The following is a 15,273-nucleotide window of genomic DNA, read 5'->3' as shown; positions in this document are numbered from 1 at the left end:
AAAAATTACATCAGTTTTCATGCCAGCAACGACCGTGGCCAGAGGCATTATGTTTTTGGACTGTTTGTCCGTCCCATTCTCACGAACGTGATATCTCAAGAACAGGGAATTACCTCCAATTTGGAAAAAAACATCCTCTTTGATTCAAAAATGAACTGATTAGAATTTGGTGGTCAAAGGTCAAGCTCACTGTGACCTTACGGCCTTCTCATTCTTGTATAAATAATATCTCAAGAATACCTTCAACATTTGGCACAAACGTATGCCCAAGCATGAACTGATTAGAATTTGATGGCCGAAGGTAAAGCTCACTGTCGCCCTCTTGTATATCTCATTCTCAAGAAGGCCGTTAGGAAATTACCTCAAATTTGGCACAAGCACCCACCTGATGGTCAAAGGTTAAGGCTGTTGAAGGATTTAACCATTCTGCATGTATAGTGTGCCTGCAGAGCCCATGAACCTCTATTTGACTTCACTTCACCTTGAACACAAAATAACGTGTGTTTGAAGGTGGGGACTAAAGCATTCATCGTAGAAGGGGCTGATTGCAGGCTGGGTTTGACTCATTAGATTAAAGTCTTCCTCTGTTGGCGTGGGTGTAGGAATGTGAACGCAAAGGCAGCTGTGTGAGAAACATCAATGTGTTGTTGTCTCACAGCGTTCAGCTCACTGCAATGAACTGATGAGGATAAATTTGGTTTCTTGTCCTCATTCCCTCTGTTTGATGTCTTCCTTACAAAAGAAGACGGAAAGTGAAAAAAAAAAATAGTCAGGAAAAACAACGCCATCTTTCCCTGAACTTCAGGAGGGAAACCCTGCACTGAAGTCTAAATTTGGTCCGGACATGGAAGACTGCTGATGCATTGAGCTCCTGAATATGTTCGCCACTCAAACTGAACGCCACCCAAGCGGAGCTAAGCGCAATATCCTCTCACTTTGAAACGTCGCGCTACAGTAATTTCTGACAAGCAATAAGTCCATTTATTCAGCAGCGGAAATGTAAGACATAAGTCTGGCTGTCTGTGTCTGTGTAGAAACCAGACAGCTATTTTAGGCAGTGTTTTATGAAAAACATTAGAGTCAGCATCAGTGATGCTTCACTGATGAAACAATGTCCTCTACGCTTTTCTCTGCAGAACTGTCTTGATGGGTTAAAAGTTTTTTTGAGTGTGAAGTTCAAAATAGGTGTAGTTAATTTTTTTGGCAAATTAAAGAACCAAGTCTTTGTATTTGAAAAAGCCTTTTATTAGGAGGAGAAAGAATGCAGTTTTTTTGGTTTAGGATCATGGCGTTGTGAGGATTGCATCAGGCAGCTCTGCAGAGTGTGGAGGTGTGGGAAGCTGGCTGTAAAAGTGCAAAATCTGTCATGAATTCTTCATTTTCCCTTTTTCCCCCTCCCAGAGCCATTTATAACCCACTGTAGTGGCAGCCGTGATAAATGGTGTTTGTGTGCCCTGAAGCACAATTGTGTATCAGGAGCTGCTGTATGAACAGGGTTTAGATGTAGTAAAAGCAACAGCGACACTATAGTGCAATCCAATACAACGGCACTGCAGAGTTCAATCAATATCTCTGATTCGGTCTCAATGACTGAACATCGCACATTAAAGATATACTATGCAGGATTGTCAGTAACTGTTTGTAAACGTGTCCGCCAGCAAAAGTTAAAGATTCAGATTTATTCTCATTTGGCATTTCACCTCATTGTATTTGTGGGGTTTTTTTTCAGCACTGTCTCTTGGATGCCTGTTGGTGACACTTTGTCGCTACCTTTTTACAAAGCTTCGACCTCACCTGAGCGTTGTGGTGGCACACGCCCATGAACATCCCCAACAAAGAAAATCAGAAACTACAGCTAGAGGATAGAGTAGTGATGATTTAAAGGGATTACTTCTCTACGAGTCTATACATCGTTTTTGTAGAAAAATCCTGCATAGTATATGTTTAATACTTCCACAATGTTGTGTTGAACAATGTTCTCTTGTTTTGTATTGCACTTCACAGGTGTAGCTGTCATTGTGTCCACCCCCGCATGCATGTGAGGTAAGTTAAAGAGATTGTGCTAAATATTTTCTTTTCTGGACCATTTTTTTTTAATAATTGATGCCATTTCTTTTCAATGCAGTTCAAAGTGTACACCCAATATCTGGCCTTCTTTCTTAAGCCTGTTAGTCCGTAAACTGTGCGATTTTGGACAAAAGATGACCAACATGAAAAAAATGTGGGGATATCTTTGCCCGTAGCTCTAAAATTTTGGTCCTATGTTGCAAAGTGAGAGAGGTTGTCACGGTTGTACGATCAAAGACAGCCTGAGATAAAATTCTGACAGTGTCAGAAATTTGGGATGAGGATCTCTCTGTGAAACTGCTGTCACGACCAACCGATAGAGATTCAGCATGAATTAGCGCACTGACACTGCTAAATGCTAGTAGATGCTAATGCTTACTTCGAGTTCTTGGTGAAAAATTAGCATGCAAAGTTGGCCTCTTTTCCCCCAGCTACGACCACATCCTTGTCCTCGTCCTTCTCCACTTCTCTTCTCCAGACTATGAAACTCACATAACTCCCTCTATAGTAAAGGTTCAATTCATTTTTTTTTTCTTTTTTACATTTTTCTATCACCACTACACCGCATAGATGGAGGACGCACATTGATGATGTTTTGTTCTTGTGTATTAATTGATGGATGTACGTTGTAACCTGCGATTCAGTAGCCGTGTCATTGTACAGTCTGCATACATCAAACTTGATGTCCTACCCAGTTTTATAAGATCTGTTTTGTACAGTGTAGCTCCAACTAAATTTAAAGATTGCTAAAGTCTATGAGAGGCTTTACGCATGAATGGCAAAGTCCACTCATGCGTAAAGCCGCCACCATTTTGATACAGGCTAAAATGTCGCAATCACTTTTGGATGAATGGCCATGAAATTCTTTTACACACATTCATGTTCCCAGAGGATAAAGCCTACTGTTTTTAATGATTTGCTGACATTACCTCTAGCCTCGGAGTTGTCATTTTTGTTTTTTAATGAATACTATGGTTCATGTTAGAATAGACTTCCCGTCAGCCTCAGCTGTAGTTTGTATCTATTGTTTGTTAATACATTTGCAGGATTTAGCAATATCTAGCAGCGAGGACTGCAAATTGCAACCAACTGAAACTTCCTTTAGTGTTCATTGTTCAAAAGGTTTATACAGTCAGACAAATGATCTGCAGAGGTCTATTCCTCTCTAAAACAAACAGATGTAGTAATTAAAACTGGGGGAAAAAACACTGAGTTAAGCAGTTTCACATTACAATTCAGTGTTTCTTTGACACTGTGCGGCTCATTGCAAGCTGGCTGTTAGCCCAGCACCTGCTAATGTGCTCATCCTTTTTTCTCCGACAGCTTTATATCCAGATGTTCAAGAGGTTTTCACCGGGAGCCAAATTATCTGCAGAGGTCTCTTCCTCTCCAAAATAAACTGATCTGGTGATTTAAACCGTTAATAACACTGAGTGAAGCAGTTTTACATGTTCTGACGTTGCTGTTTGGCTCGCTGTAGAGGGGCTGCTAACTACGGTGGGTGGGCAACGCAAAAAAGTGAATGGCCCTATCTAGAGCCAGAGTTTGGTTTGTCTGTTCTGGGCTTCTGCAGAAACATGATGGTGCAACATAGCGGACTCTGTGGAGAAGGACCCGCTTTCAATGTAGATATAAATGGCTCATTCTAAGGTTATGAAAATAAGATGATTCCTATTTTCAGGTTATTATATACTGAAGAAAACATATACGCCATTTCTGCCAATATATCCCCCTAAAATCTACACACTGGACCTATAACTGTTAAAGTGAGACAATAACATGGTAAACATTATAGCTGCGACTCATCAATGTGTTAACATCCTGATCTTCGCATTTATTCAGAGCACTGCTTTGCCCAAACACTCACAGAGCTGCTGCTGCTTGGCACATTAAATTTTGTTGAATCTTCTAAACTCATTTCTGGCTGTCATCACACAACTCCTCATTAACATTACCACCAAAAGGCAAAAACTTGGACCATGCATGGTAACATTTATTCCAGACATGCAAAATGTACATCACAGATATGAAAACTGGCACATACAGTTCACTGGCAAAAAAACACAGTAATATACTGGAATGAAATGAACTGTTTTACTGACAGAGCAGAGCTTATAGGCTAGACATTTGGCTCTTATTAAACACCAGTTTCAGTGATGGAAAATGTGTGTGCTAGAGAAAACACTAGAGCAGTAAACTAAACTTGATGTGATCCAAATTACACGTTGCCAATTCGGACAACAATGCAATGTGACATATTTGAGTTTGGTAGTAAACATGGGGAATCTTTGGATTTTGCTGCTTTCAGATGTTTGGATAAAGGTTTTATGTACATCTATGAATTGAATGGAGTTGATAAAAGCCCATATTACACAAAACATTGTGCATTATAGTGTTAATTCTTTACAGCTTACATTGATGATGATCAGTTTCGTGTAATCTATTTAGCTCTCTGACACAGTTCACCCCTCATCAGTTGAAATTAGCTGGTGTTTCTCTTGTATGAGCCCTTAAACAAACAAACAAGCATTTTATCACTTAAAGGGACTATGTCCAAATGATTCCTGATTTAATCTGCACAAAATTTACAAAAAACATTAATGACCAAAGAAAAGCTGTGGATTAAAATAATGCTACATGGTTTTACAGTGATGTTACATGTGCTTGTAGCATAAGCCTGTAATATGTCAATACAACAGTCCTGTGCAGTCACGGGGTACTCAGTACAGTGACTTCTCTCTGTTAAAGTGAAGAATACAGACAATCTGTCGTGCTTGGATTCCAAAGAAGGTTTCTTTAAATGCTTTTTACTCAGTCAAACTCGTAGACCTGTTCATTTACAAAGAAAACATAAATGTGTGCAGACCTGTTTGGCCAATTGCATGCGTACATATTGCATATATATATTTTCCCATATAAATACATTTCATACCAATACGAGGAGCGGGGAAAAACATTCGGTGAAATAATTAACAGTCAGTGTATAACAATGGTAAGAATGGTAATGGAAAATGGGGGGCTATGGTGATGAAAGGTTGTATGTAAAATGGGATTTAAGGGTACAAGATGAAGGTCAGCAGCCACTAAATCAGGTTTTGTGGTGAAGAATTGGAATGATGTGAACGGAAAAGGAGGATTTTGGGAGGTTTGGCATGCATTTCAGTCTCTGCCAGAGCACGGCAGGGTTTAAGAGACTTTTGAGAAAAAAACGGGGGGGGGGGGGTCGCAGATAAGGTCTAGTCCTCACATCCTACAGTGGCTGCACTCACATAACGTACACAAATCAGTCTTCCATGTGCAAACCTGTTAGCCTCTCCAAATTAATAACAGTCAAAACGAAGGCAGAAGTTTGGTTATCTACATTCAGGCATGCAGTTGGTCTCATTTTCTTTTAGTTCAAAAAATTATAATAAATAACAAAAATTAAAAATGTGTTCCCTGCCCCCTTTTCACAAACCCTTGAATTTCCAGTGATAATCCAAGTGCTGACGAAGCAGCCGTTGTGACAGTCTTAACAAACCCAGCACCACTTGGCATACAAACATTTTATAAAATGTACATCTATATATTTATATATTTCAAATATATTTGTAGCAGTATATGCTTTGAATGCAAGAGATTTATACGAGGATTATATGCAGCTGTCCAAAGTCTGAAGCCCAAACCCAGAATCTGTTTTTTCCAAGGAGACATAGAAAACGTCCGTTGTTCACTCTCATACGTAGATCGTCCTCGTTGTGTTAAGAAGTCCATTATTTCCAAAAAACCCAAACATTTTATGTTTCTTTTTGGCCACATACAAGTCTGTATAGTCTTTTTTCCTCCGTTTTAACCCACACAATTTTACATCAGGTTCTTTGTTATTTCGTCAAGCAAAGGTTACTGGATTCTATTGCATGCATCTCTGTTTTTTTTTCTCTGAATGTTTTTATTTGTTTACTTGCTGCAATACCTACTCTCTCAAGTTGCCTATTTTTTGCTTTCAGAGGTTGGTCATGATGTAATTACAATATGGCATAAAGTTGGGGGTGTTTTTGTTTTGGAATGGGCTTTTCTCCCCCCTTGTTTCATCCGTGGTCTGGCTTTCACGGTTCATTTTTTCCCCTCAGGTCCTCCATGTCAATGGCTTGCGGCTAAAAAGAGAAGAAGAGAAGGGTGGCACTGTCAGAGAGAATCAGTTCAGACGCAGCTTTAACTCACCACCAGATTCATTACTTTGACTGGTAAAGCTCAAGTGTCGAAGGCTTTGAGTAGTATACTCGCCCTTGTTGCACAGTCAGCCCACTACAGTCACTGCAGTGCTAAATCAATCTGCACACACACACGCCTTGGAAATGTGCTGAGTTAAGATGTAAAAAAACACACATCTCATGCTTGTGTGGTAGTGTCATATATCACCCTGTAATCGTAATGCAGTAGCTATTCTTTGTTGTTGAAGACTTGTGAGTGAGCACCTGCACATATACAGCGTACTCGAGTGATATCCATTTTCATATTCTGAGCTAAACTACTATAATCATAACATTAATTCAACAGTACGCTTTACACATTGTTTGGAGTCAAAATAGAGGCAGAAGTAGAGATGTCCTGATCGGATTCGAAGCATCGGTACTGGAACGGCTGAACCCCTTTTTTTAATTGATCGGGATCGGTTACTTTGAGCACGTGCCCCACTCGATCCTTTGCTTACATCCGTCACACAGGTGTCGTAAACAGAGAGCAGGACATGCGGCAGATTTTCAGGTTTATTATTGTAATGCTGCTACTCCAATAAGTAGAAATTGATTTTTTTTCATGTTCTGCTTCAGCTGCCACACCAAATTCATTTATATTGTTCAGTTCTTTTACTACAATGTGACACAAAGTGGATTTGAAAGCAATTTCGAAAGATACATTTTAATTTGTTTAATTTGTTTTTTTGTTGAAAAAACAAATGCTGCACTTAATGGAATTGTGATCCATAGCCATAAAAAATATTTTTAGTTAAATGAAAAACCCCTAGATGACTGAAATTTTTTCTTGTGTTGCATTGCAGAGCTGATAAACTGCCAAGCATATACACTGGATTGATTTTAATAACTTTAAAAAACTCGAAGTGTGAACTGTGCAGCTGTATAATTCAGGTAAATACAAGTATCGAATTGGGACGCGGTATTGACTCAATATCAAATGACTGGGATGGGGTTCTGGGGCAAAAAAAAATCTTGATCGGGACATCTCTAGATAAAAGTACTGTAGCTGTGTATGGCCATATCTGTTTGTAGGTGAAAATGTTCACACAGAATTTATTTGTATGTGTGGATCCCCACTGTGAATCAAATCTACAAGTACAAGTCATACCTACAAGTAGAAATACTTTTGACACACATTTGCTGCTTCCTCCTGAGGCTGTAATCTAATCTGTTACAGTTCTTCTTTTCTGCATGTCCAGTCACCCAGTCAGTAATTTTGCACCTCTTTGCTCCTCAGCACTAGCCACGCCCACCTCATCAAGGCAACTCAGTTCAGCTGTTCCTCATTATTCACAGCCGGCATATATATACTCCATCCTCACAGTCACTTGTTGCCAGATTGCTCTTCGCCACTCATGCAAGACTTTCCAGCACTTTATTCAAGACTAATTTCCTGTTGTTGACCCTTCCTGCCTCTGACCTAACGTCTGATTCCCGGTAAACACATCAGCCTTCTGGCCCTGACCTCCAGACCTGCTTTCACAACTTTGGTTCTTGTTTTGCTTGTGGCTGTTTGGCACACGCTTAATGTGACAGCTACAGTTGCATTACAGTTGCAGTTTAATAATAACAATATGGGTCAATAAGCATTGAATAAGATGAATGTACTGTTTATCAGATCACGCATGAGGCAACATGTGCCTCACTCCCAACCATTAAACTGACAATACTTTGTCAGGGGAAGAGCCGGTAACATTTTGCAAGCTGTTTTCCACACATTTGGTTGCAGCAAAAGACTCACAGCAAGAAGTCTCGCCCCTCCAGCGCTGTAATTGGATAGTGAAATTATGCGTCAATCTGAGAATTGCAACTGGCTATTCAGGATATGGTGTCAAATATGTGTCAAAAGGACTTGTACTTGTAGGTATATTTGTACTGTATTTGATTTGTAGCTGTAAACTTGGATTTCACTCATACAAATAAGGTCTTTATGAACTTTAAAAAAAAAAAAAAAAATTAAAAAAGACGGATGTGTAACTGCAAATCTTTGTGCAAATCTTTTTTATACACTCAAATATTTTTCATGTATTGAAAAATGTCATGCACAGCTACATATCTCCACAGGGATTCAAAAATTATATATATTTGTTAAGATTTTTTTACACATTCATACATTTGAATGTGTTCATACAAAATATTTTCACACATACTGATATGGTCATATACAGATAATGACTCTATTTTGATTTTGATTTTGATTGAGGCTTCACTGAATACTGCATGTAAATGTCAGTCATTATCACAAACATTAAAACTGTCTGTCAGTGTGTTTCTAAATTTATCCTTCTTTTCGTTGTTTCTGTACCTGCAACTGAGCAGTAGACTACAATGATGACAACGCCCAGGACGATGGCGACGATACTGAGCAGACGAGCAAGTCGACCCAGCCTCCTGGCCCCATCAATGTCTCCCACCTGGAGACTGTTTCTGGACTGGAGACACACAAAAGCACAGGTTATTACCAAGACACCAAACATTAGAATGACAATGATAAGCAAGGCATTGATATATAAGATGTTAAATAATAGTTATATATCATGAATACATTAAGTTTCTGCACAAATCAGAAGAAATATGTCACAATAGATATCTGGGGCACCCTTCACCCAGCAGAAAAGCAGGTTTTTTATGACTTCCTTTGCCATGCAGAACTGCTCTTCTGCTGCATTAACTGTGGACAAAATCCCAGTTAAACTCACGGCTCAGGATGAAGACCTGTTTAAAATACTTTTAGTTGCTTGCATGAAAGCCTTCACATTGAAAAGACTGTAGCCAAAGTGTAAAGTGACCTCTACCTAAAGACTAAGATATAATCAATATGTACAATACTGGAAAAAGTTGATGACATAAACATGCCAATGAGATGTAAACCATTACAGATGTTGTCGAAAAAGCCCTTTCCTGTAGCAAATATAATGTAAAGTAAAAACAAAGTTGCAATAAAAACCAACCAAATGAGAACGCACACACACACAAAATATATTCTTCTAGTTGTCAAACTTTTGTCTCACCATATCTGTTTTTAAGTTGTGTCTGTAGACAGTTTTAATGTTCATTTTTCACATAACCACAGTGATTTTCAAGAAGTGCAACTCCCCAGCAACCTTCAGTTTACTGATACAAGCAACCAGCATGAAACAAAACATTTTTTTTCCGTGACAGACAGTGAAAACGGGAAAGAGTAGCAGTCAAAAAAGACAATCTCAGCTGAATCAACAGCAGTGTTAGGAAGGTTACTTTTGAGACATAATACTGATAACAGGTTAAAGATTACTCGTTACGCTGTTAAAAATGCAATGTTATTATTTTATTTACATCATCAAAGTAACTTAACCTATTATTTTCCAACAAATGTTTTACACTGAGCAATAAACCCCTAATAAAGTCCTAAAAATATAAATTTGCACTTGAACAATGGTTTTGCTGACCTGCATTTTCTGTAGATATGCCAAAAGAAGGTATTTCTGCACAGTGAAATGATGCAAAGCAACAAAATTATTATTCTACCGATAGGATTTTTCACCAGAAAGAACATATTCGGATATAACCCCTTTGTAATGACCAACATAACAGTAACAACACATATAAGGCATTTACAGTTTGTAGTACACACATAACTCAGAGAAAGATAAAGTTCGCAGTACAGGAGCTTGCCTCTCTTCAGCAGCTCTCTGAGAGTTACACTTTAAAATATTTATCAGGTGGTTTTCCATTAATCGACAGCCCAGTTATTTTAAGGGAAAATGACATACAAACAGTACAGTAATGGTGACTTGTCAATACTGGGTGCTGTAGAGTCCCTTAAAGTAAAATGCAAACAATAATTTATTCCCAGCTGTAAACTGTGAAATTGTCTATTTCAGATTTGCAGATTGGGACTGATGGAAGGATGTGGACTCGCAGAGCCAATTGGATGGAGAAGGAGCGCAGTGCTGTGAAGAGGTCGTAGATCATCTTGATGCTGTATGTATATTGCTTTATGTATGCTGGGGATATGAGACAGGGAGATTTATGTGTGGGTGTGTGTTTGTGTGTGTGTGTGTGTGTGTGTGTGTGTGTGTGTGTGTGTGTGTGTGTGTGTGTGTGTGTGTGTGTGTAAGAGGCATGACAGATGGGAATCCTCAATCTTCGTGCATGGCTTAAGAATCCCAAAACAACAAATCTCATACAGTTGATGTCACTGTCTTCTCATCAACATTTAATTTGTCTGCTTTTTTAAAATGTAGTATACTGTTAAACACATACTACTGTACATGTAAATCTGACTATGATATGGTTTGGTTTGGGACATTTTGTTGTGAAACAAAGGCTCAATTTATGAAAAATATTATTTCACAGTGTCTTACCGTAGAAATATTTGACTAAATATTCAATCCTTTTTATACATGTCACTATGGGTTTCTACTTCATGAAACAGTCAATAAAAGAGAGTACTTTTCAATACATATTCATGGGAGTCATTAGGGATGTCTGTCTTCCCTTAAAGGATAAGGCAGTTGATATTTTATACTTTTCTTATTGTCAACAAATCCCATGGCAAGACCAAGAAACACATTCAGTTGATCCTTCTAACACATATTAGTTCATTAGCCAAGCTTATGGGTAATTTCTCTGACCTCCATATCTGAAAGAGTCCCCAGATATTGATTCCTGCTTGAGTTACATTTTTTGAAAACTACAATTACCTGAAAATAAGCACAAGATAAGTAAAGTGAATAAAAACATAAAAACAAACTAGAGAGAAACAAGAAAATGACTTCAAAAGTGCTGTTTTCCCTTTTTTTCTGTAATATAATTTAAAATTTATACAGTGATCAAGAGTTTTATAAATATAGTTTCTGTCCATGTTTTTCCTTGTTTTTTTTAATCATTAATGATATCCCCCCAATCTAATAATGTTACTTTTTTAAAAAATAATTTTCAGAGGTTTAAATACCAGTGAAAGGCATCTGAATGCAGCAAAATATAACTGATGTCGAACCAGGTGTTAACGGGTTAAAAAAATAATTTCAATAGTTGGACAATAACATTAGAAAATTAGAAGATGAAAGTTAAATAAATGATTAAGAAAGAAAGAAAAAAGAAAAATACCTCACTTTCATATAATCAAAAGTATGGAAATTATGAAAACTAGAATATGGTTGTTTGGGGTCATTTTAATGTGATTTATTGACAATTAGAAACATTTATGAATAGACTAACAAGGTGAATCAGGCCAAAAGAAGTATAATCCCTGTTTAATTTCACACGTTAAGACAAAAACTGTATGCAAATGAGATGGTACTGGGTGTCGGGTTAGAGATTAAAATAGAAGAATAGAAGCATGACTAGCCTGTTACACCTTAGCATAAATGCGGTAGAACAGTTGTGTTGTGTTTCTATCAGCACTAAAGAAGAATTATAGGTTGTACTGTGGAAAGCAACGCTGGACACTGAGAGCAGGAAACACATTACCTGGTCTGATGAATTCCACTTCCTGCAGTCTCACTCTGGTTGTGTGACTAAATGCATCCATCACGCAGAGTGAAAGCACTGCAGTCTTGTGGTTATGTGATGGTGTTGATTACATTTGTATGGTGCTTGCTGAGCCCCCTTATGACAAACATCTGAATGCTACAGGACCCCTAACTGTTCCCTTATGCCAGCAGTGCCAGCATCTTTTGATATGATAATGCACCATGCCAGGAGGATAAAACTGTCCAGCAAAGCTTTCATGAACAAAACAGTGAAATCAAGTTATGCAGTGGCCTGTCCACACTAGATTCAAATCCTTAGCTCCTTGGACTGTACACAATACCAGCTTGTGTGAGTCAGACTGGGTCAGCATCCCTGTGGGGTAGTTTCGACTTCTCTTTGGGTCCATGCCCCGGTAAACTGAGACTGTTCAGAGGTCAGACTCAGGGGGATAACAGTATTAGAAAAGTGTCACTCACACTCCGTGTTGAAAAAGAGCAAGGGCAGAAGGTGAAGAGATCAAAACAAAGTCTAGATTCAAATCTACCATGCAACACGGCTGTTTGTTTGTGATGGCATCATCTTTTAAAAGTATATTTGGCTAATTTTCAACCAGCTTTGTATCATAACAATGAGGGTAGTAAATGAACTGTGGTAAACTATCTAACCAGTACCTAGCAAAATGCATTTATTGGTGAAGTATTGCTGGTTCTTGGGCTCTAGCTCAAACTGTAGGCTGTACTTTTTTTTGTATTATTACCGTGGATACAAAGAGTTCAGAGGTGAGTAACAAAACAAACTCGCCCCTCTCTCGCTCAGATTCAGACAAAACCCAGATCAAACAGTGAAACTAGGCAATGCTGATCCAATATAAACCAAAATTATGTTACTGCACAGCCTATTTCTGCCCTTAAATGTTTTCAGAAATATATTTTAGCTTGCAGTTTAACCCTTTGACACCTGGAGCGATGTCACTTTTCTTGTGCTGCTTTCAGATGGCTTTCACAAATGCTTAAACCTTTGGACTGTGAGCAAATTTAAAAAACGAGGGAAAAGGAAATGGGAAACTTGGTAAGAAATATTCCACAAATTGTAAGGAATTAGTAGATTTTGAAATGTACTTTTAATAGCCTGGGAAAACTGATAATTTTTTTTTTTTAAGAGAAATTTTGAAAATACTTTTTTTTTTATACTATACTTTAACTTTTTAGTCATTTCTTCTTTCATTGCTTGTGCCTTCTTCTCATGTTTTTTTTTTTTTTTAAGAAATCAAGACAATTTTCTCAGGTTTCAAAGGGTTAACTGTGGTACAGGATTGTTTGTTACCAGCTGACCATCATTGTGTGGAACATAGAAGTTTGCATTATGTTACCAACCAGCAGATTCATTCATTGGTCTGCTGTGGCACCATGCATTCTGGTAGTTGTAAGTTTTCTACCTCTTAAGCAAAGATGAATGCCAGATTCCTTTTTCTCTGTTTTCTCGAATCATGAAGCACCAGTTTCAAAAGTATTTGCACCTTTCTACTGCATAGACTGCTTCATTTTATGAAAAGACCATCTTTCCAGCAGTGAGATGCTTCTTTAAGCCTGATGAAAACTGTAGGAGCTGTCCGTGGTGCTGAACATCTCTTTTAAACCAGACGCTGTGTGCAGCACAGCAGGAAATGGACCTCTCACTCCTCTCATCTATATTAAATTACACCTCTATATTTCTGTAGGGTGCTTTCCTCCATAAAGATAGTATGGTATTAAATAGAATAATTGCAACTGCTACTGAATAACATTACATTCCAGTTATTTCAGTGGGAAAAAAAATGCCTGAAGTTCACTAGTTTATCATGATAAAAACATCCTCTTTACTCTAGACATCACACATTTCCTTTTTTTTAAGTGTGGTGGTTTTGAAATATAATAAACTACTTTTATATCATTAGCTACATGTACTTTTGACCAACACACAGCTTTTTTAAATCACAATGTGTTGTATGTCCGCTTCTTTCACTCAGTCAGCACCGAGGGTGCAGAGTTGGGGTTGCCTCAGTGTTAGATAAGATTACACTGCAGAGGGAAAGAAAGACAAGGAGAGAGCCCTCCCTCCACCCTCCCTGATGTCCTACCAGTTACTTCATCCTCTCACTCCCATGAGCCTCTCTGTCTCCAGGCTGTCTCGGGTGTAGTCAGATCCCACAGTGCGTTTGCTACACTGGGGTGTTCATTGAAACACAGAGCATATAAAGTTGTTTTTTATGTTTTTTATCTGTGAAAACATTGTTTAGACACACAAATCATGTCTAAACTTCTCATTTACCACTAAGGTTTTACAGATTGTAAAAAAAAAATACAAAATGTAGCCTTGTTTTTAATTTTTTTATAAGAATATTAACACTTTGGATAGTGAGATATTCCCTTTAATGTCACATGTAAGAGGGTTAATTTTTATTTGTTCAGTTAATTAAATCTAGGTAACAACATTTATTCCAAAAGCTTTTATTCACAATTATTCAAAGCATATCACTTTGAAAGATAGTGATAAGACATTCAGTTGACAAAGATAAATAAATAATAATTTTAAAAAATGTAGGGGTAACTCTAAGATCAAAACCCTGATTAAATTCATAAAACTTTCAAGTTGGCTTTGGTACAATTTAGGGCTGGCACAATATCAGACTTTCACTACACGATTGCTGTAGTCAAAAGAATTCACAACAATATAAAAATCTGAAAACAAAGAACTAATAATGGTACCAGTGAAATACAACTTAATTTGGTTTATTATCTTTTTGGCAAAGTGTAGAGAGCAATCATACTGCATGGATAATAAAAAGCCAAGCAGATGGTGTTAGGTCTTCACAGTATTAACATCTGTGTATTATTAATTTGATTTCAATATTTCATTTTCAAATATCACGGTTAGCGTCAGTGCCATTATATCGTGACAGCACCAGACTAATTTCAATGTGACTTAAGCCACAAAAGCTAAATCAGTGCACCTGTCAATCTGGGCTCCTGGCAGTAAAATAAGAGGGTTTTTTTCTCTCTCACATTCACACACTGGGACACGAAAGCCTCTCACCTCCAGGACTGCAATGTGAAGCTATGGTGCAAACACAGTCCCAGAGGAGCCTGTATTGATCTGGACATCACAAATAAAAGCAACATCAGCATCTTAAATCAATGGAAGCCCCCTTCATGAAAACACGCCCATTTAGACAGTTTAGAGAGAAAACATTAAAAAAGGCCGATCTGCAGAGATGATGACATTTTTTCATTTGTCATAAAAATGGAAATTAAAACAGAAAAAGAAAGAAAGAAGGGAGGGCCTCTATGTCAGCATTTGCACAGTTAATACACCCTGCAGTTTTTCATGTCAGCTTGAGGGGCTGCGTGTGTGTGTGTGTGTGTGTGTNGTATTGATCTGGACATCACAAATAAAAGCAACATCAGCATCTTAAATCAATGGAAGCCCCCTTCATGAAAACACGCCCATTTAGACAGTTTAGAGAGAAAACATTGAAGCT

The 15,273-nt window shown here is 37.9% G+C and overlaps 1 protein-coding gene across 1 annotated transcript in view; it reads right to left on the bottom strand.

The window, feature by feature from the left end:
• Positions 1-5,757: 5,757 nt before the first annotated feature.
• The window catches only part of trarg1a (trafficking regulator of GLUT4 (SLC2A4) 1a), a 20,828-nt gene continuing 11,312 nt past the window's right edge, over positions 5,758-15,273 (bottom strand). Inside the window, exons 2-3 of the mRNA XM_042485991.1 lie at positions 8,605-8,731; positions 5,758-6,200 (exon numbers count right to left, since the gene is read on the bottom strand). Coding sequence (XP_042341925.1) covers positions 6,187-6,200; positions 8,605-8,731 — 141 coding nt within the window. The 3' untranslated portion in view covers positions 5,758-6,186. The remainder of the gene's footprint in view (positions 6,201-8,604; positions 8,732-15,273) is intronic.

Source organism: Plectropomus leopardus, chromosome 5 (assembly GCF_008729295.1).
Source record: "Plectropomus leopardus isolate mb chromosome 5, YSFRI_Pleo_2.0, whole genome shotgun sequence".
Taxonomy (NCBI): Eukaryota; Metazoa; Chordata; class Actinopteri; order Perciformes; family Serranidae; genus Plectropomus; species Plectropomus leopardus.
The sequence above is the reverse complement of the archived record's forward strand: the minus strand, read 5'-3'. Positions and strand labels throughout refer to the sequence as shown.